The sequence below is a fragment of the Cervus elaphus genome, chromosome 6, assembly GCF_910594005.1.
Source record: "Cervus elaphus chromosome 6, mCerEla1.1, whole genome shotgun sequence".
Lineage (NCBI taxonomy): Eukaryota > Metazoa > Chordata > Mammalia > Artiodactyla > Cervidae > Cervus > Cervus elaphus.
The window spans coordinates 17,125,658-17,148,466 of NC_057820.1; the positions used below are offsets into that span (position 1 = coordinate 17,125,658).

Genomic DNA, 22,809 nt, shown 5'->3' on the forward strand with positions numbered 1-22,809 from the left:
TTGTGTCAGACTCTTTGCGACCCCATGGACTATAGCACATCCGGCTTCCCTCTCCTCTGTCTCCTGGAGTTTGCTCAAACTCATGTCCATTCAATTGGTGATGCCATCCAACCGCCTCATCCTCTGCTCCCCTCTTCTCTTCCTGCCCTCAATCTTTCCTTGCATCAGGGTCTTTTCCAGTGAGTCATCTCTTTGCATCAGGTGGCCAAAGTATTGGCGCTTCAGCATCAGTCCTTCCAACGAATATTCAGAATTGATTTCCTTTAGGATTGATTTGTTTGATCTCCTTGCTGTCCAAGGGACTCTCAAAGAGTCTTCTCCAGCACCACAGCTTGAAAGCATCAATTCTTTATCACCCACCTTTCTTTATGGTCCAAGTCTCATAGCCATACATGACTACTGGAAAAACCATAGCTTTGACCATATGAACTTTTGTCAGCAAAGTGATGTCTTTGCTTTTTAATATGTTGTTTAGGTTTGTCATAGCTTTCCTTCCAAGGAGCAAGCTATCCTGTCTAGATACCTCAAATCATCCTTGGAGCTTCAGTTGGGAAGCTACCCCCCTTTTCTACTCAGTCTTACTGTACTGTCCCTCCTTAATGTTGCTTGAATTTTCCTTTCCTCCCTATGCCCACTGTCATAACCTTTGTTTAATATTCTTTACCACTTAACCTGGACTTCATAGATTTTAATTTTTATTTTGTTTTTGTCTGTTTACCCTACCAGAAGTCTTAAGTTCCCACTCATGATACTTCTATTTTTGTAATCTGGACCCTACCACCTAAAAATTGAAAAGGGAATAATGAGTTAAGTGAATAATAATGGAGAATTTAGAAAGAGGATAGAATTTAGTAGATAAGTTTGGATTGGGTCTGGGGATATTTCAATAAAAAATGTTTTCTAACTATGTCATTCACTGAATATAATTTATAAGACCACAGTAGTTAATATATCATTGGAAATTGTAGTGACATATACATTAGTAATATAACGATATTACATTTATAAGCATCTGTCCTCTGAACAGCTATAGCTTATTAAGATGCCTAGGTAACTTAAAGTTGTCAGAACCAGCTGGCTCACTAAATATCCTGAAACACCACTGAATGCTGGGTGTATCTTAGTTTAAGCCTGAGTCAGAATGTGAAGCTCTCAGGAAAATTTTTCGTCTTCTACAGCTCTCAAGAGGATTCAGTCTATTAGCGAGGGAAGGGAGAGGGGAGAGTTCCTGGTTCCCACCCATACCTTTTATCTTTTCTTTTGCGTCCCTCAGTCCCTGACACTAGACCTCATCAATAGATGTATACTCTGAATCATCATTTAAAAATAAAATCTTGGCTTTTCAGTGTATGAAAATATTTTAAGATTCCAAAAGTATGATGTTTTATTTGTACTTGTTTCTTCAAATAATATAAACTTCTAATTGTCAGTATATTATATGAGCTTGTCCTGAAAACCACTGGGTCTACATTAAGGTAAATGGTTAAGATTAGCTCTTTTTTAAAAGTTTTCTTGGGTTGTGGGGAGGAATGAGTTTTTAACATCTGGATTTCTGCTGCTGTCCTATCTTCTTTTGAATTCTTGTGAAAGATAAATTAATTTTAACTACTTTAGCATTAAGTTAGTACTTAACCCATTATATCCTGGCATGATTTGGCAACATACTCGATAGCAGAGGGAAGCCAGATTAGAGTCAAGAAATGATGGCAAATGTTAGCAAATCCCCAGAGCAAAAGAAAATATCTTTCTGATTAAAAAATAAATTAAAAAAGAAAAATTTTTCCACTTCACAAATCACTTTGTTACCAACAGTTGTCAGCTGAAGGTCAAGGCCGTACAACTACAAAGTAAGAACAAATAGTTGCCCATCTTGTATAACTGAACAGAGCATAAGGCAAAAATAAACTGTTTAATTTTCTTGTTTATTTTTCTAACCAATTCTATAATACAATGAATGTCAAACTATGATTTTAAAAGATGTTTTATAACAGACTATGATGGGTAGTATTCAACTAATCTCTTTTTTTGTCCATCATAAATTTATTTTACAGTCTATTAATTTTTCATTTCTTTACTTATCATAGCTTTGTTTGATATGACTATGTATCTTGAGCAGAAATGAGCAAAATATATCCCAGGTTTTACTTTTTACTACAGATTAAGTTATTCAGTGAATAAGGTATTTTTATTTACATCATCATCATCATAGTCTGGGCTTCCCAGGTGACTCAGTGGTAAAGAATCCGCCTGCCGATGCAGGAGACATGGGTTCAATCTCTGGGTCAAGAAGACGCCCCTGGAGAAGGAAATGCGACCATCTCCAGTGTTCTTGCCAGGGAAACCCCATGGACAGAGGAGCCTGGCAGGAAACAGACCACGGGGTCGCAAGAGTCGGATGCAACTTAGCGACTGCACAACAGCAAGATGTTAGTCCAGCAGGGAGTGGAAGTCTCAATGTGATAACTGTTAGAATGAGAATGATGATGAGTTTCCGATTTCTTCCCCCTCCTCCTCCAGTTGATGATTTTAGTGAAGAATCCTCTTTCTATGAGATTCTGCCATGCTGTGCTCGCTTCCGCTGTGGAGAACTGATTGTTGAGGGACAGTGGCATCACCTGGTTCTGGTGATGAGCAAAGGGATGCTGAAGAACAGCACTGCAGCCCTCTACATTGACGGCCAGCTTGTCAGCACTGTGAAGGTGAGCGTGCTCAGAAACCCACCTTAAAAGACCATTCAGTGGTGTGTGCAAAGCATTTATGTGTGTGTTTCCAGGGGTATTTTTTTTTTAAATACTGGTTTAATTTTAATTTGTCCTTCAGTGCCCATTTAAAACAGTGTGTGAGAGTCATAGGACTGGCTAATTCATGTCACTTTATTAGAAATAAAGGAGGTGTTACAAGGTACTGAAGATGTTAGTGAATAGCACAGTACTTGAGCACTGAAGGACAAGCACTCACCGGATTGGTAAGTGCTTTTTCCCCATGGAGAAACCAGTTGGATGGCTGGAAACCAGATTTGTTGTTCTTGTTATTCAGCCGCTAAGTCATGTCTGACTCTTTGCAACCCTCTGGACTGTAGCCCGCCAGGCTTCTCTGTGGGATTTCCCAGGCAAGAATACTGGAGCCAGCAGCCATTTCCTTCTTCAGGGACTCTTCCTGACCCGAGGATCAAACCCTCATCTCCTGCATTGGCAAGTGGGTTCTTTACCAGCTGAGCCACGAGGAAGCCCCTAGATGCCTCAATAATCAATGAACACACGATTTTGTCACTTCATTGTTACTACTGTGTGCAGTCCAGTACATCCTGTTTTCCTTTAGAGTTTGAATTGTTTTTATTCATATTTGTTTTCAGATCAACAGGATTAGTCCCTGAAAATAATAGTGGGTGTTTCCTTATTGTTTGTTGAATGAATGAATGAATGAATGAATGCATACACATTACTCTCGATAGCTGTACTACAGTTTTCAGAAGAGAGGCAAGAGAGTTGATGTAACAAGTAAAGAATCCAAAGGTCCTTTTTTAAGTCGGGATGAATTCTGCATGTTACTTTCTACCAAACTGTGTTTAGCAAGCTCTTAAAATTCTTTAACTTTGAAAAGATGGTATCCATTTTTATAAAGTTATCACTTGAAGGAAGCAACAAAGATGAATTAGGCCTTTTTCTGAATTGAAGTTTAAAAAGTAGTGAAATGGGCCACCTTTGAATACATTTCCTTCCTTAATGATATTTTACTGTGACATTGTTTCAACATGATAATCCCTGAAAGAAACTCTGTGGGAATAGTCATATGTTTTCTTTGTATAGAGGATTGCATTTGAAATGGGCTTGTAGATTCTTTAGAAGGTTGCTCCTTCATTATATTTAGTATTAATATTATTGAAAATAAAAATGTCTAACTTCTAGGATTTTGAAGTAGGAAATTTATTACTGATATATTGATGTCATCATCCTCATCATTACTGTGCCTTTGTGCAGTCACAGTCCTGAAACTAACCTTTAGGTCAAATGTTGGTCTTCATACTCATACTCTCCACATCACAGGCAGCTGTTCTTTAATAAGCACAGAATAATAGATGTGATCTGAAGCTGGGATAGTGTTAAGACAAAACAGTCTATGGAAATGTTGCACACACTTGTCAACAGATGAGAGCTGCCTGTACTGTAAGAAGCTACTTGATTTCCTGATCTCTTTCACTCTATAATTATATGTTTACTATAATAATTGAATGACAGTTTAAGCATCTTGTCAGTAAACAGTAGTATAATTTTAAATCTAAAAATATATTTTTCACTGAGATTAAACTGTGTGTATAAATTATAACCCCCTTCATGGATCACAGCCTTGTCATGGAGAATGGGATTGCATAACTCAATGGAGCTATGAGCCATGCCATGCAGGGCCACCCAAGACAGATGGGTCATGGCAAAGAGACATCAAGGGAATATTTAATGCAAGGATAGGCTTGATAAGGACAGAAATGGTAAGGACCTAACACAAGCAGAAGAGATTACAAAAAGGTGGCAAGAGTCCACAGACGAACTATACAAGAAAGGACTTAATGACCCAGATAACCATGATGGTGCAGTCACTCACCTACAGCCAGACATCCTGGAATGAAAGTTAAGTTGGCCTTAGGAAGCATTACTATGAACAAAGCTAGTGGAGGTAACAGAATTCCAACTGAGCTATTTAAAATCATAGAAGATGATGCTGTATTTTAACAGCATTTAACATTTTAGTTGCACTCAACATGTCAGCAAATTTGGAAAACTCAACAGTGGCCATAGGACTAGAAAAGGTCAGCTTTCATTCCAATCCCAAAGAAAGGCAATGCCAAAGAAAGTTGAAACTACTGTATAATTGTGCTCATTTCACATGCTGTGCTCAAAATTCTTCAAGATAGGTTTCAGCAGTATGTGAACCAAGAACTTCCAGATGTACAAGCTGGATTTTGGAAAGGCAGAGGAACCAGAGATCAAATTGCCAACATCTGTTGAATCATAGAAAAAGGAAAGTTCAAAAAAAAATCTGCTTCTGTTCACATCTGACTGCACTAAAGCGTTTGACTGTATGGATCACAACAAACTGAGGATAAGTCTTAAAAAGATCAGACTATGAGACCACCTCACCTGTCTCCTTAGAAACCTGTATGTGGGTTAAGCAGCAACAGTGAGAACTGGAACTAGTAACAACAGACTGGTTCAAAATTGGGAAAGGAGTACAACAAAGCTATATATTGTCACCTTGCTTATTTAACTTATATGCAGAGTACATCATGCGAAATGCTGAGCTGAATGAATCACAAGCTGAAATCAAGATTGCCAGGATAAATATCAACAACCTTATATATGCTGATGATACCACTCTAATGGCAGAAAGTAAAGAACTCAAAAGCCTTTTGATGAAGGAAAAAGAGAAAACTGAAAAAGCTCACTTGAAACCCAGCATTCAAAAACCTAAGATCATGGTATCTGGTCCCATCACTTCATGGCAATTGGAAGAGGGAAAAGTGGAAGCAGTGACAGATTTTATTTTCTTGGACTCCAAAATCACTACAGACAGTGACTATAGCCATGAAATTAAAAGACGCTTCCTCCTTGGAAGGAAAGCTATGACAAACCTAGACAGCGTATTAAAAAGCAGAGACATCACTTTGCCGACAAACGTCTGTATAATCAAAGCTATGGTTTTTCCATTAGTCATGTACAGATGTAAAAATTGGATCATAAAAAAGGCTGAGCACCAAAGAATTGATGATTTTGAGTTGTAGTGCTGGAGAAGACTCTTGAGAGTCCCTTGGACATCAAGGAGATCAAACCAGTCATTCCTAAAGGAAATCAGTCCTGAATATTCATTGGAAGTAGTGATACTGGAACTGAGGCTCTAATACTTTGGCCACCTGGCTCCAAAGAGCCAGCTCGTTGGAAAAGACCCTGATGTGGGGAAAGATTGAGGTGCAAAAGGATCAGGTGGTGGCAGAGAATGAGATGGTTGGGTGGCATCACCAACTCAATGGACATGAGTTTGTGCAAACTCTAGAAGATGGTGGAGGCATGCTGCAGTCCCTGGTGTCACAAACTGTTGGGGCAACTGAATGTCAGTAACAACATAAATTATTTAATACTCATTTTTCTAATATTTGTATAGTACTTCACTCATTCATCATAAAACACTTCATACAGTTTTATTCACACTGCAAGTGTCATAACTAATTGCAAGACTGCCTGCCTAACCATAGTTGGAAAGTTCTTGTTCCATCAACCTGAAAATTCCATAACAGCCCCATTAATTTCGTTTGCAAACCAGAGAGGAGTAGTATCCCTGTATTTGTCCATTACCCTTTCTAGCATTAGGTGGTTTATCTGTATTACAGAGTTCAGTTACAGATTTCCATCTTGCGCATCACTTTCTAGAATCTTGGCCTACTCTTATCTTTCCTGGCTCAACAACATTTGTATATTTATAAAGTTGTATGGCCCTGGGATAATGAAAATCTGCATTTGAAAAATGGTTATTTTCCTAGTGACAGTGTTTGGGGTTGAATCTCACAAATTTGCTTTCCTTTTCTTTACAGCTTCATTACGTTCACATTACTCCCGGGGGCTCAGGCTCTGCCAATCCACCAGTGGTTAGCACAGTCTATGCCTACATTGGTACTCCACCCGCCCAGCGCCAAATTGCTTCATTGGTTTGGCGCCTGGGACCTACACACTTTCTAGAAGAAGTATTACCTCCTTCAAGTGTTACTACCATTTATGAACTAGGACCAAATTATGTGGGAAGCTTTCAGGCCGTATGTATGCCATGTGAGTAACTTATTTTTTGTTCTTGAAATTGTATAAGAGTTACCTCCTGTGATATAAATGTGTGAATAAGTGCATATGTGTAGATAAGATTATACATTATGCTTGTCTAATAAAAGGGCCTTCTCCTCTGCATTTCTTCAGCATGAAACGGTTGACCCCTCTCTGCTATTCACAATGCTCTCCTCCACTAATCATCCCGTCCATTCTTGTTTCTTGTCTTCATGTCTGATCACTGGTTTTCCAGTTTCTCTTCTTGGCTCCAAGATGTGGGTGTGTACTTTTAACAGTCTAACCCCAGCCTTCTTCTGTCTGTCATTTCTCCTATTACATGAAGCCATTTAAAGTGTATGTCCTTTGGGAAGAGGAAAGAAGGAAGAGTCTGACAAACACACATACGTTCTTTAGCTTGGACCAGTTATCATCAGTTTGTCTCGTTGCTTTATTCCTGCAGTCCACTCCTGTTATCCTTTATTCCAAAAGGAATTTAGAATCAGAGAGCTGATGTTAAGCTCCAGTTCTTTGGTAGTACTCTTTCTAAATGTTACCTTCCCTTCCCTTGTTCTCATTCTACCAAAGTTCTAAGTAGATTTGAAACAAGTATACTATGAATGATAATAATACTATGGCTATGTAATTTTGCTTTCACTTAGTTTCTTGATTCAGATAGTGTCTAATAATAGCTAACACTGACTGAGCACTTAATATGTGCTGAATAAATTGATACCCATGAAGGACATAACTGATCTGGGCCCCTCACAAGTATCCATTCATCTCAAAACACCAGGACTTAGGGGCTATTATTATCATCCACATTGTACAGATGAGGAAACTAAGGTGCAGAGATGTATAGGTCACACAGCTTTTAAGTGATAAAGCAGAGGTTCATACTTAAGTCACCTTCTTCAGACCTACTCTGCTGTGTCTACTAGAGGAGTAAAGAGAGGCATATTTGAGAGCTCTCATTGGGGAGGAGACCTGATGCTACAAAGCTCACAGATGTTCCACTCATTCCCTTGTTCCTTGGAACCAAGAGAAAGTGTTTTATAATTCCTTTGGTAATAGTTAGAACTCTTCTTCTTCCTTTACATTGTGCTACATAGTAAGTATATTTTAAGAGTAAAACTTGGGATGCAGAGCTTTATGTTATTTAGTCGCTAAGTCATGTGCAACTCTTGAGACCCCATGGACTGTAGCCTGCCAGGCTCCTCTGTCCATGGGATTCCCCAGGCAAGAATACTGGAGTGGGTTGCCATTTCTTTCTCCAGGCAAAGCTTTATGACTGGATGGTTTTTCCTTATTTTCTGATAAAGAAATAAATGAAGAGCTGGAAATTAAATAAAACAGTTTCTGAATTTTAGCTCCTTGTTCCACAATAAAAGATTTTCAGAGCTACCCATTTAAAAATGATAATAAGAATTTAGAAGGTGTCTTAGGATCAAGAGAAAAGCTGATACTTTTGAAAAGGATTATTCTTCTTTTGAAGGTAAAGATGCAAAATCCGAAGGTGTGGTCCCGTCTCCTGTGTCATTAGTACCAGAGGAAAAGGTGTCATTTGGCCTCTATGCACTGTCCGTGTCCGCCTTGACAGTGGCGAGAATCCGGAAGGTGTACAACAAGCTGGACAGCAAAGCCATCGCTAAGCAGGTAAGCAGAATGATTTCCCAGGGGACCACGGCTGATGCTCCCTGCAAAGGTGTTCCAGAGCTTTCTCTGGCACCCTCCCCACCCCACCCCCCCAAGCAGGAGTGGTTGCTAAAAACAGCATTTTTCATGTATTACTTTGGTTTATTTTGCTTTGGATTTAAGCCATAACATTTTTAGCCATTTAGTGTAATTTGGAAGAGTGAGAATTTCCTTCCAAGTGGCCAGTTTATATTCTTATATTTTCATTGGCAATTAAGAAATTGAACCTTGGGAAACTAAAGAGCATAACTGCTATTTTATTTTATTTATTTATTTTTGTGTGTGTGTAATAAAGTTTTATTAAAGTATAAAGGAGATAGAGAAAGCTTCTGACATAGGCATCAGAAGGGGGCAAAAGAGTACCCCCTTTGCTAGTATTAGCAATGGAGTTATATACTCTCCAATGAATCCAAAGAATGTCTGCAGGCTGCAAAGACCTCACCAGACCCACTCCCATAATTTACATTTTAAGATAACAGAGTTGGCCAGAAGGTTTAATCCAAAGATTGTCCTCAGGCAGTATACATCCTTGTAAAGACCAGACCTACTCCCATAATTTATGTTTTAAGATAGCAGAATTAGCCAGAGGGTTTAATCCAAAGACTATCCTCAGGCAGGATGCATTATTGCTATATAATCCTAAAGAATGTAGAGGAAAAAAAGTAAAAAAGTTTGTCCTTTCTTCCTCCTTGAATATCCCAGACCTCTCTCTCCTTGGGGACCCCTAGACTTCTTATCAACCTGCCTAGGAAATGACTCTCTCATTCCCCCCTTTTCTTTTAGGAGAATTATGTTGCCTAGGGAAAAGGGGTGTCATTCTCATTCCATAACTGCTTCCGAGCTGACAAGGGGCGTTGTCCCTAAATTGGTGAGGCAACATATTCTCCTAATCCTCATAGTGAGGATGTCTGATCCAGGGGCTCCAAGTAATAGTTGGAGGAGGCTGTGGCACTCATAGGAGCTCAGACAACTATTTGTAAACTAAAAGCTTTTAGACAGTTAGCAAACCCCATTATACAGTTACAGATGTAAGGCAAAATAGTCATTAAACCAAGTTAAAATCAAATAAGTCACATTATGTCCATAGTCACATCAGTCCATCTTAAGGTTGTTAGATGTCATCAGTTTAAGAAGAGGCATCACATGTGATTGTTGAAGGTATTTGCAGACTTGGAGAAAGTCCTTTCCTTGAAGTGGAGATGTCCACCACGGGAAGCCTTCCACTGATGAAGAGGGGAGTGCTCCGCAGACCCAGCCGTTAGACCGATTGTGGAATGCAGCATAGGAGTGAGTCCAGGACAGGAAGGCATTGTCTTGAGGATCAAACGGCAGACTGAGGATTTCTGGAGACAGCAGAAGTAGGCTCACATAGATTATCAGGCCCATCTTGTCCTGAAGGATTCCGGACGAGCCCCCAAGATGAAAGGTTGCTGCTGAACGATGAGACGCGGGATTCTTGGCCTCCGGAGGAGACGAATTCAACCGGGGCCAGAGATGAGGCTGGATCGCTCAGAGCTTTTGTGTAATAAAGTTTTATTAAAGTATAGAGGAGATAGAGAAAGCTTCTGACATAGGCATCAGAAGGGGGCAAAAGAGTACCCCCCATAACTGCTATTTTAATTTTTTTCTGGATAACTTACTAAACGCCGGGCACCATTTTGTTCAGGGCACCGCAGTAGACAAAAAGTAAATCCCTGCCTTTATTAACATTCTTACATTCTGGTGGAAGAGACAGATAGTAATAACAAAAGAAATAACCTAATCATAGAGTATGTTGGAAGATGAAGAGTGCTAGGTAGAAAAACCAAGCCAGAAGGGGGAGAGACAGAAGCTGATAGTTCAGAAAGGGGAGAGAGAGAAGCTGATAGTTTTAGTGGGAGGGTCAGAGGAGGCCTCCCTGAGAAGGTGAAATTGGAGCAGCCTAGAGAGAGAGAAGGGAGCAAAGAATGGTGTGTGTATGGGGGGAGGGGTGTGGAGTGTGCATTCCAGGAATACTAGTGCTGGAGCCCTGAGGGGACAGTGCATGCCTGCCAGAGAGGCAGGTGTGGCCAGAAGGAAAGGAGGGAAGGCCTGGGTAATAGGCCAGGCGAAAATGGAGTCCCGTGTTCTGATCTGAAGAAAACTATAGGAAGAGTAGTTTGGGGGGCGGTGAAGGAGGTATTGAGAATTATGTTTTGGAAAATTTTGATGTCTCCATTAAGAGGCTTTTCAAAGCCACTGAAAACAGGAGTTGGTTCAGGGGAGAGGTTTGAATGCCAGGGTTGTTCCTGCTGCTGCTGCTGAGTCACTTGAGTCGTGTCTGACTCTGTGCGACCCCATCCCTGGGATTCTCCAGGCAAGAACACTGGAGTGGGTTGCCATTTCCTTCTCCAATGCATGAAAGTGAAAAGTGAAAGTGAAGTCATTCAGTCGTGTCTGACTCTTCGTGACCCCATGGACTGCAGCCCGCCAGGCTCCTCCGTCCATGGGATTTTCCAGGCAAGAGTACTGGAGTGGGGTGCCATTGCCTTCTCTGAGGGTTGTGCCTAGGTGGTGGTAAAGCCACGAGACTAGGTGCAGTCACCAGAGAGGAGACGCAGGTAGAGAAGACAAAAGGTTTACAGAGGATCTGGCACATTCCAGTGTCACGGACCTGGGGGGATGATGAAGAACCAGCAGGGAAGACCAAGGAGCCAGCACGGAAGGGGAAAGTGAGGCGAGTCTGGTGTTGAAAGCAGTGATTCGCTGTGATGTGTCACAGCAGTCAGGAGGGGTGAAGGCTGAGGACTGTCCATCAGGTTTAGGAAGGTGGAGTCATCAGTGAGCTTGAGAAGATATTTTGGCTGTTGAGGGGAGGCAAAGTCAAGGGGCTGGAAGGAAAGGATTTGGGAATAGTAAGTATTGACAAGCTCTTAAGCCAGAGGCTTGCCTGTGAATAGACATATCTCTCTTCTGAGAAACATAAACCACATAAATTTAGTTCTACAGATAGCAACAGAATTAAGTATATGAATTACATTTTTTTGCTTTAAAAGCAAATTGTGTATGTCTGTGCAAAATATATTTCTTTTGTGTGGCCATGTTTTATCCATAAACTTTTGAGCAATTTATGTGACATTTATTTGCATATGGTGTAAAGCGATTTTTTTTGCTTTGCTCTCCAACTTGTAAACTTTCCCCTTGCCCCTGTGAGGGTGGATGCTGACAGGGCCTTATATTCAGTATATGATACTCACTGATCAGAGATACTGGGAGGCAGTGAGTGTTGAGAACCTTTGTACCACAACCGAGTTTCATTCAGAAGGACCCCAGAGCTGTTCCCCAAGACCCCCTCACCTCCTTTCTCACAGTGGATTGTATTAATATTTCACTTACTTCCTCCGAGTTTCCACACCTTTGCAAGTATTTGCACATTTTTCAAAAAATGAACGCTCCTGTTTTTTAACCTTCTGAGAAGTTGAGAGAGCGAAGTTACGTTCCCCATTCATGTTCTTTTTTCTTTTCCAGTCAGAATGTTGAGACCATTCCTCTCTCATGACATTTTTTCCTTTCCTGTTTGTTCTTCAGTTAGGCATTTCCTCCCACGAGAACGCCACTCCTGTGAAGCTGATCCACAACTCTGCAGGACACCTCAATGGGCCCGCACGGACAATTGGGGCTAGTCTGATTGGATACTTGGGTGAGTCACGCTGCCTTTTCCTTTCAGGCTTCTTTGTGGTGATGGTTTAGTCACTGAGTCACGTCCAACTCTTTGTGACCCCATGCTCGGTAACCCACCAAACTCCTCTGTCCGTGGGGTTTCCAAGGCAAGAGTATTGGAATGGGTTAACCATTTCCTTCTGCAGGGGATCTTCCCAACCCAAGGATTGAAACCATGTCTCCGCATTAGTAAGTGGCTTCTTTACCACTGAGCCGCTAGGGAAGCCCTCTGACTTCTTTATTTGCCTTCAGATCCCTTTAACTTTCTCATTTGAGTGTGGTGTCCTAAGTTCATATTCTATACTGCTGACCTGTCATGTTCTACAGTATTCAAAAGCTAATGTCAGTCCCAAACTCCAGTGAACTTTAAAAATTATAACCTTTTATAAAATTCCATTAACTTAACCCTGTCTTTTGTCAATGCTGATGAGCACTGACTGTATGCTGCTATATAATTTCAAGGTGATGTTAACACTCCATTGAGGGATAGATATAAAGACTTGGAAACACTGATGATTGCTACATGATTTGGTGCCACAGTGAAGACACGTGTGGTGCTTCTGTTTTTGGAAATGAGCTAGAAATAAGAACTTCAGAGTAGGAGCCCTGTGGATCCAAGTATAATTAAAAGTCAGAGCTGCAGAGCCTCAGACCTCATATCTGCTTAGAAATAGTGGATCATTTTGATTAGATAAAATTTTGAAACATAACCAAATCAGGCCATCCAAAATCCAAAACTTGCAATTATATATTCTAATCTGCAAATCAGTATGTAAGATGAAAGTGTTAGTCTCAGTCGTGTCCCGCTCTTAGCGAGTCCACCAGACTCTTCGTCCATGGGATTTCCCAGGCAAGAAGACTAGAGTGGGTTGGCATTTCCTTCTCCAAGGGACCTTCCCAACCCAGGTTTCCTGCATTGCAGGCAGATTCTTTACTGCCTGAGCCACTAGGGAAGCCCAGTATATAGTGTGTGTGTATTCCTTTTAAAATTAACAAAAAATGTTATTCCAGTCGGTGTCCTACGTTTATCAGTCCTTGGCACGTCTTTGAACTTTTTCCTTTTGACCATATTGTACTGCTAAAAGTTTCCTTTATGCTAGTAAAGGAAGTTCGCTAGTAAACCACCTTTATGGTAGCTTTTCTTTATTCACCTCAGGAGATATTTCCTGAGCTCTGCTCTACGTTCTTTGCAAAAGTACGGCAGCACTGTTGTTCATTCGCTCAGTCGTGTCCGACTCTCTGCGACCCCATGGATGGCAGCACACCAGGCCTCCCTGTCCATCACCAACTCCCGGAGCTTGCTCAAACTCATGTCCATCGAGTCGGTGATGCCATCTAACCATCTCATGCTCCGTCATCCCCTTCTCCTGCCCCCAATCTTTCCCAGCATCAGGGTCTTTTCCAATGAGTCAGCCCTTTGCATGAGATGGCCAAAGTATTGGAGTTTCAGCTTCAGCATCAGTCCTTCCAATGAATGTTCAGGGTTGATTTCCTTTAGGATTGACTGGTTTGATCTCTTTGCAGTCCAAGAGATCTTCTCAAGATCTTCTCTAGCACCACAGTTTGAAAGCATCAGTTCTTCGATGGTCAGCCTTCTTTATAGTCCACCTCTCACATCCATACATGACGACTGGAAAAATCATAGCTTTGACTATATGGACCTTTGTTGTCAAAGTAATTTCTCTGCTTTTTAATACTCTGCCTAGGTTTATCATGGCTTTTCTCCCAAGAAGCAAACGGCTTTTAAATTCATGGCTGCAGTCACCTTTTTGGAGCCTAAGAAAATAAAATCTGTTACTGTTTCCATTTTTTCCCCATCTATTTCCCACAAAGTATAACACGTTTGCCATGATCTTAGTGTTTTGAATGTTGAGTTTTAAGCCAGCTTTTTCACTCTCCTCTTTTACCTTCATCAAGAGGCTCTTTAGTTCCTCTACGCTCTCTGCCATGAGGGTTGTGTGTCATATAGGTTATTGATATTTCTCCCTGCAATCTTGATTCCAGCTTGAGCTTCAGCCAGCCCAGCATGTCAAATGATGTACTCTGCATATTAAATTGAATAAGCAGAGTGACCATATATAGCCTTGATCTACTCCTTTCCCAATTTTGAACCAGTCTGTTGTTCCATGTCCAGTTCTAAACTATTGCATCTTGATCTGTGGTATAGTAGAAAGAACAGTGAGTGGAGAGTTCAAAGATTTAGGTTCTAACTAACACCTGTCACTGTGGATTTGTGCCAGACATTGGAGCTCTGTGGATGTCAGTACTTCTTATCTATAAACTGATAATACTGGCCCAATACCTTAGACAGTAGTTTTCGAACTCCATAATATATAATATATAAAAGCATTGTGAATGCTACAAAACACACAGAAATATATGATGCATATTAGCTTTATTTTTTTAAGAAACTAAATTTTGATCATTTGGCAGATGACATTCAAACAATGCCTTTACAAAAACAAGGTTAAGAATATAGATACGAGTTTTTTTTAATTGTTACAAGTTAGTTCCAATACTGTGTTTCCCACGCTTTTCAGGGTCACTGATGTACTGTTACTCATGTTACATAACTGAGAGAAGCTTTGAGCAATGATGTGGAATGTGCTTTGTCTGACTTTTCTGTGGTCTTCCCAGGCCTACCAGTGCAGGAGCCGCAGGAAATGCGGGTTTGATCCCTGGGTCAAGAAGATCCCCTGGAGGAAGAAATGGCAACCCACTCCAGTATTCTTGCCTGGGAAATCCCATGAACAGATCAGCCTTGCGGGCTATGGTCCATGGGGTCGCAAAAGAGTTGGATGCAGCTTAGCGACTAAAAACAAATAATGCATAATTAATTAATAGTTCTTAAGATGATGTATTCAGTTCTTGTTTACAATGGGGAATTTATTTTAACTATTTTCCACTGTCTTTTAATCAGGAGTAAGAACGTTTGTTCCTAAGCCTGTTGCCACTACTTTGCAGTACATTGGTGGAGCCGCAGCCATCCTGGGCCTGGTGGCCATGGCTTCTGATGTGGAGGGGCTGTACGCAGCAGTCAAGGCCCTGGTTTGTGTGGTCAAGAGTAACCCACTAGCCAGCAAAGAAATGGAGAGAATCCGGGGCTACCAGGTATGTAAGAATAAAGCTTGGTCTTCACTTTACTTTGCATTAACAATCTTATAATTTTCATTGTTAATTCATATATTTTCAAACTCTGGAAGAATTATATTATCCAAGTAAACTTTAAAAGTTGGCAGTTCTTATTAAAACATATTTCAAATAATAATGTGGGTTGTTAGTTCGGAGTTATTTTTCTCTATGACAATAGGAATTGAACAGGGTCAGGACTTCTCTGATGATCCAGTGGTTAATCCAGTGGGTGTTTTGAGCTTCCCATGCATGGGGAATAGGTTCCTTCCATGGAACCTATTTTGCTTCACAGCATGGGCAAAAGAAATAGGATCGTATTATCACCTGCTCTAGAGATGGCTAAATCAGTCATAATTCCAGCTTCTCCTGGTTTTCCTGTCTTTCTCCTTCACACCATGTCATCTTTTACCAACCCCCCCGCCCCGCCCACCCTTATTAGTTAGTTAGCTGGGGGATATGAGAGCCATTGTATGTTAAGTTTGTCATTGCTAGTCCTGAAAACACATGTGGGACTAAAAATATGCCCTGTTCATGTATTTACAGTCTCTGCTAGGTTTAGGCGGAAAGTTACTTGTAACAAGAGAAATAAGTATTGGGGTCAAGATTAAATTCCTCTAGGGTAGATGAAGTATAAATGCCTTCTCTAACTTTAGCAGATAGTTCATTGGTAGTAGATAATGTTTACTATAGTGTTTTCAGTAGATTTAATTGTAGTATTTTGATGTTTTATTTTGCAAAACTCTCAAAATAAAAGTTGCTGCATTGTCTATCATGAAAAAATAGGAATAATCTCAATGTTCCAATAATATGAGAAGGACTAATATAACCGTTCCATGTATCATTCAGCCTTTTAAAATTGTAATTATGGAGACAGTGTTGCAAAAGAAACCAATCCTTTTGAGAAAATGTTATATAGAGAACAGAAGTAGAAAATTATATACATGTGATGGCAACAGCAACTCAAAGTATTTATGTATGAGTAGAGTTTTTGTAAAAGTGGATATTTTAGTAAGAGAATAATGGAACTACCCTGATGTTCAGATTTCCCACAATACTATGTTATCATGATGAAAGATTGGAAATCGGTGTGGAAGTCTCAGGAGTCACTCTCCGTAGGGTTCTCATGTGTGTGTGTGTGACTGATCAGCAGGCGCTGGTATTTTCTTTCAGCTGCTGGCAATGCTGTTTAAGAAGAAACGCCCCCTCCTTAACAGCCACATTCTCCATCTCACTTTTTCCTTGGTGGGAACTGTTGACAGTGGGCACGAGACCTCCATTATCCCAAATTCAACAGCTTTCCAGGATCTCCTTTGTGATTTTGAAGTATGTATAGAAAGAGTAACTGGTAATACATAATCAATGAACCGATTCCTTATTTGGTGTATTTATAGAGTTCACTATGAAAGAGTTTTCTAAGACATGTTTTTGTTCTATAATTTTGTGATGCTCATGTTAATGTCCTTAGTAAAACAAACAAAATAGTGATTGTGTTCCTTTTTCCCAGCAATAATCCATGGTACCAGTAGTGTAACAGTGAAATGGTGTAATGCATATACCTAACTATAGTCAATTTGCTGTTGCCACTGGCATGACAAGAGGCAAACATACTTTCAGCAAAAAAAATTTTGGTTACTAGTAGCTGTATAGTGAAATATTCATTTCAGCAAAATAACAAGATTTTTATTTCTACTAACTTCCTACCATAACAGCTTCTACTCTGTCCTCTCAAGGCACCACTTAATCAAGCATATTCTTTCTGTCTTCAATTTCTTGTTCACAGCATTTTGCACTCACATCACTATATGAAATCTCCTCCCACAAGACTGGAGGCTTTACAAGGGCAGAGATTATGTCTGTCTGCATCTTTGTATCCCTACAACCCAGAATGGTGTCTAGTACTCAGAGTTTGCTGTGATGTCTGGCCCTGAATCTTCTTCTTTGTAACTTTCGTAAGCTACAAAAGTTAGCCATCTGTAACTAAGATGTCATTTCTTTTAAAGACTGTGTGCCCTAAATGTTGTACTGAAATTTTATTTGAAAGCTTATTAGCGTGGCTCTCCTCTGTTCTTGGTACCCCAGCCTCCACAGCACATGATGCAGTGTTTCCATTTTCTCGCATGTCCTCTTGCCAGCTTTTAGGCGTCACTCACCTGGCTCTGTATCTTGTTCACTACTTTCCCCATCATTTTCTGGTGATGAAATTTTCATTTTGTTGTTGTTTAGTCACTAGGTCATGTCCGACTCTTTTGTGACCCCATAGACTGTAGTCCACCAGGCGGCTCTGTCCATGGGATTTTTGAGGCAAGAATACTGGAGTGGGTTGCCATTTCTTTCTTCCTGATGCAAGGATGGAACTTGTGTCTCCTACATTGTATGACATTTTCATTACAGAAAAGTGTCCCTCTTCACTTCTTTATCACTTCTGTCCGTGTTGTTCTCTTTCCTTTAGATTCTCACCCAGCCCCACAGGCTCATCTCTACGGAGAGTTGCAAACCTAAATCTTTAGCTTGATATGTGAATCCAGACGTATTTCTAACTTCCTAAATGTTTCCATTTCTGTGTCCCAGCAACAGCTATACTGAACGTAACTTCCTTCCCCAAGTTAGTTCTTCCTTTGAACTTCTGTTTCTATTAGTAGCACCACCAATTCTCCCATTCACTGAGACTTGAAATTGAAAAATCAGCTTCCTCTTCCTTCAGTGTTTATAAACAGCATGAATTAAGGCAGATTCTGCTTCCGCATTTCATGTATCCTGTGTTTTCTGTTTCTCCTGCTACATCCTGATCCAAGCCCTAATCAGTTCTCCTCTTACTAAAATAGTGATCTCTTCTTTTTCCCTTTCTTCAGTCTGTTTTACGTGTTTTTTTACCTTATTCTTTCCAAGATACAATCATGTAACATATTAAAAATTTTCAGTGCTCTGCCTTACATGATAAAGTACACATTTCTCAGCCGAATATTCCAAGTTCTAATACACAAACATCTCATTCTATTAGAAAATAATTATTTAACATGTTTGAGCCCAGCACTGTATTAAGTGCTAAGAATGTGAAAATAAGAGTCCATGCCTCAAGGCATTTAATGCATTAGATGAGAAAAGCAAATAGACAATAAAAAATTTGTGAAAGCATGGAACAGAGGTTTGCAGAGGGCTTCCCTTGTGGCTCAGTCGTAAAGAATCCGCCTGCCCGTGTAGGAGACACAGGTTCAATCCCGGGTTCAGGAAGGTCCCCCATGTTACAGAGCAGCTGAGCCTGTGCATCGCAGCTAGTGAGCCTGTGCTCACCACAGGCCACAGCGACTGAAGCCCGTGCGGCCTAAGCCTGTGTTCTGCAACAAGAAGCCATCACAGTGAGAAGTCTGCAGCCCCGACCGCGGGTACCCCATGCTCACCGCAGGTAGAAAGCCTGTGCAGCAACAGCCCAGTGCAACTAAAATAATAAATTAAAAACACGAGGTCACGATAATTCTACCATCTCTCTCATTTCTGGGCCTATTTGTAATGATTTTTTTTTTTCTCTTATGACTCATGTTTTCCCTTTTATTTGCATACTTGGTAACTTTTGATCACATGCTAAGTTTTACATTGTTGATTGGTAAATTTTGTTTTATTTTCTTAACGAGGCTTTGCTCTGGCATTGCAGTTTTGAAACATCTTTTAAGCCTTGTTTGGATGGACTTTCATTCATCCTTAGTGGTTATTTAGCCCTCCTACTAAGGTATGACACCTCTGAGACCTCTCCCCAACCTTCCCGTGTATTTTGAAGTCTCTACACAGGTTGGTGGGAGTGCAGACTAGCCCCAGCCCTTTATGAATGTTAGGAATTGTTTGTGGTGCTACCTTGCATTGGTTATCTCCAGTTTTGGACCTACACAGGATTCCTGCTATTCAGTTTTTGTATCCAGTAATCATTCTATCCAGTATGTTATATTCAGTATTCACTAATAGTATTCAGCCACTGAGCCCAGAGAGATTTTCTGTAGATCTTGCCTTTCTAGTTGTTTACTCTGCCTCTGCTGCTGCTAAGTCATTTCAGTCGTGTCCAACTTGTAGCGACCCGATGGACTGCAGCCTACCAGGCTCCTCCATCCATGGGATTTTCCAGGCAAGAGTACTGGAGTGGGGTGCCATTGCCTTCTCCAAGTTGTTTACTCTAGGAGGGTAATTTTCACTGCAATTATCTCTTTATGAACAGAACCAGAAGTCCCATATACCAGCAGTTTTATAGTACAACAGCAAATAAAATCTAAGTGGCTATATTCAATTAATTTATCTAATTTGTCTAAGTGAAATAAGTTATACGTACTGCATTTTTGTTTATTGGATTGCAGTTTGGGGTATTTTTTAACCCCAAGTAAAACCACTGTTCTTCGTTTTTGTTTTAGGTCTGGCTCCATGCTCCGTATGAACTTCATCTCTCCCTATTTGAACACTTCATTGAATTGCTCACAGAGTCCAGGTACTGGCTGATATCTAAACTGTTAGTTGTTCAGTTACAGACGTGCTGCCAGTACATTGTATGAAACCTTCTTTCTCTTACAGTGAAGCTTCAAAGAATGCCAAGTTGATGAGGGAATTCCAGCTAATCCCAAAGCTGCTACTGACTCTTCGAGATATGTCTCTATCCCAGCCTACCATTGCTGCTATTAGTAACGTGCTGAGCTTCTTACTGCAGGGTTTTCCCAACAGCAATGATCTACTCAGGTAGTGAAAACTTCTGTGTTCATCGGTTTGTTCACTAAAAGTACCAGTGAGATTAAGATGACTGAGGTGAATGTAATTGCTTCCTATGCCTGGATAATACCTGCGAAGTTAATACTATTCAGGATACTTGTAGATCCTGGAAAATAGGCATGTATCTTGCAAACCAGTTGTTGCCACTAGAGACTAATAGAATTTTGGGAGAATGGGTGTTAGAATTAGTTCAGTGAAGCTGATTGTCCTTTACATAAAAGTGTTCAGTGTAAGAATTCTTGATCCCCAGCCCTCTTCCAAGATGAGGCTTTGCTGCTTCTCAAATGTATGTGCAGAAACACACGCACATGCATACACACTCACAGTGGACATGCCACGTCTTTTGTATTTGTTCTTTATCACCCAAACTGATGATAGTATGTCATTGGTGCATATTCAGATCTTTTCTATAACATGTGTGTTACTTTGCTGCTAATGTGAAATATGGCTTCAGGCACATTTATGGAGTATCTGTAGAGCAGTTCTAGTAGGCACTTGAGAATTCTCATCTTGGCTAGAAATGGAAGAAAAAAACTACCTAAGTTATTTTCCAAGTAGAAAATTGCTTTTAACTGCACTTAATCACCTCTTGTCACGTTACTGCTCAAGTATTACAGATGACGTGACACTCGCTGACTAGGGTATTCCCAGTAATGTACTCTCCTGTTGGTGCAGCATGTAAATCACTCACTTTATATTCAGTTACCTTGAAAGCATTTTTCTTTAACTTGGTGACAGATTTAAAACTGGAGTTTAAAGGTTAATTTGGAGATTGTCATTATTAGTAGTAATATTTATTTAGGTCTTATCTTGGTATTATGATGATCACTTTGCTAAAATTTTCACTGTAACCTATCAAGGCTTTTATTTTTTTCTACATTACAAATTGAATTAAAGCCCTGAGAGGTTAAGCTACTTGCCCCAAGTAACATGATTAAAAACTGATAGAGCTAGGATTTTAATCTTACCTGTGTTTTCAAAACCCAGATCCATATAGGTAATGTTAGGACATTTTTAATTGAGACCATACTGGTGAGTTTTTGAAATCATTTGGATCGATGCATTAAAGGGCTCATATTTCTGATGAAGTTTATTTTTCCCTGTATGTATTTTAAACATTATAGCATATTAATGTTATTTGTTCTGATGTTAATTGCAGCAGTTCTAGGGGAAGCAGCTGAAATACAGTCATGTAAAATCTATAAAAGATCAGTTAAAATAAGTACTCTCTTGGTTTTCATTTCTTTGCTTTTTTGTTTCTTAGTGTGTTGTTTGTTTTGGAGAGAGAAAAATTAAAATCTATAACCTCCTTTTTCTTGTATTGAAAGGTTTGGCCAGTTCATTTCTTCTACTTTACCAACCTTTGCAGTTTGTGAGAAGTTTGTAGTTATGGAAATAAACCACGAAGAGAAGCCTGACACTGGTGAGTCAGTTCTGGAGCTTGGAACCGAACTACTGTGCTCTGCCTTCTTCTGACACAAGTTGAACCTGAATTATATGTGACACTGTTATTTTACTTTTCTCACTGAATTACTTTTCTTGGTCTTTCACAGATGTATTTGTCTTAGACCAAGCCTCTACAATACACAGAAATACAGAATTATCTACAAATTTAATAAGGGTGTGAATTTTCTTTAAAAATCTTTCCAGTTTTTACAAGATTTATAGTGATGTTCCTTTAAACAATAAACTCTTCCAGTATAATTTTTGAACTTTATTTTTTTTAATTTATATAAATCTTCAGAAACACAGATTCTTACCAAAGTGAATTGTATCTATTACTGTTATTTTAATTTCCCTGTTAAATATTTAATAATCATTGAGGGAAAGAACATTTTACTAGAATCATGTAAGTGTAAAACAAATTTTTGTAAGTTGTAATTCCTGAGCCTATGACAACCACTTTTCTTTTTTTTTTTTTTTATAAACTTTCCTCCTTTGAAGCATATTTTTCCCTTGCTCGAATGTATTTTTCCTGTCATGTATCATAGATCGGGAGATGTGCTTGGAAAACACTGAAAGGACCTTTTAAATTAACCTGTGATTAAATTCACAGTATTTTATATTTAGTCAGCATTATTTACATCATTATTCTGTTAATGTTCTTCCCTAATCATGTCACATAAAAGAGTTCCTTTAAAATTCTCACCACCGTATCCATCTGGGAGCTCTCTTCCATATTGGCTGTATCATTCAGAGCACAGCCTCTCTGCTGCTTCATGAGTAAGAAGAGAAAGTGGTATAATTATGTTTTTCAAAGGAGAAACTAAGAGATTTGAGAGGCTGACTTCCTGCAAATCATAGAGCAGAACATATAAAGCAGGTGACCACTTACTTCCTATTCATTTGATACAATGTTGGTATTTCTTTGGGTGAAGCAAAGTAGCAGTGGGTGAGAAGCATATAGATCAAATCAGTGGATAACACTTGTTTCAGTTCAGTTCAGTTTAGTTCAGTCGCTCAGTCGTGTCAGACTCTTTGCGACCCCATGAATCACAGCACCCCAGGCCTCCCTGTCCATCACCAACTCCCGGAGTTTACTCAAACTCATGCCCATCGAGTCGGTGATGCCATCCAGCCATCTCATCTTCTGTCGTCCCCCCTCCTCCTGCCCTCAATCCCTCCCAGCATCAGGGTCTTTTCCAATAAGTCAACTCTTTGCATCAGGTGGCCAAAGTATTGGAGTTTCAGATTCAGCATCAGTCCTTCCAGTGAACACCCAGGACTGATCTCCTTTAGGATGGACTGGTTGGATCTCCTTGCAGTCCAA

General features: G+C 40.0%; 1 protein-coding gene across 6 annotated transcripts in view; it reads left to right on the top strand.

The window, feature by feature from the left end:
* WDFY3 (WD repeat and FYVE domain containing 3) overlaps positions 1-22,809 on the top strand; it is a 282,380-nt gene that overhangs the window by 167,869 nt on the left and 91,702 nt on the right. For all 6 annotated transcript variants that reach the window (XM_043906285.1, XM_043906283.1, XM_043906282.1 and 3 more), the window contains 9 exons: positions 2,518-2,699; positions 6,578-6,809; positions 8,293-8,453; positions 12,039-12,150; positions 15,091-15,281; positions 16,473-16,625; positions 19,691-19,764; positions 19,848-20,009; positions 21,368-21,462. In XM_043906285.1, the coding sequence (XP_043762220.1) occupies positions 2,518-2,699; positions 6,578-6,809; positions 8,293-8,453; positions 12,039-12,150; positions 15,091-15,281; positions 16,473-16,625; positions 19,691-19,764; positions 19,848-20,009; positions 21,368-21,462 (1,362 nt within the window). The remainder of the gene's footprint in view (positions 1-2,517; positions 2,700-6,577; positions 6,810-8,292; positions 8,454-12,038; positions 12,151-15,090; positions 15,282-16,472; positions 16,626-19,690; positions 19,765-19,847; positions 20,010-21,367; positions 21,463-22,809) is intronic.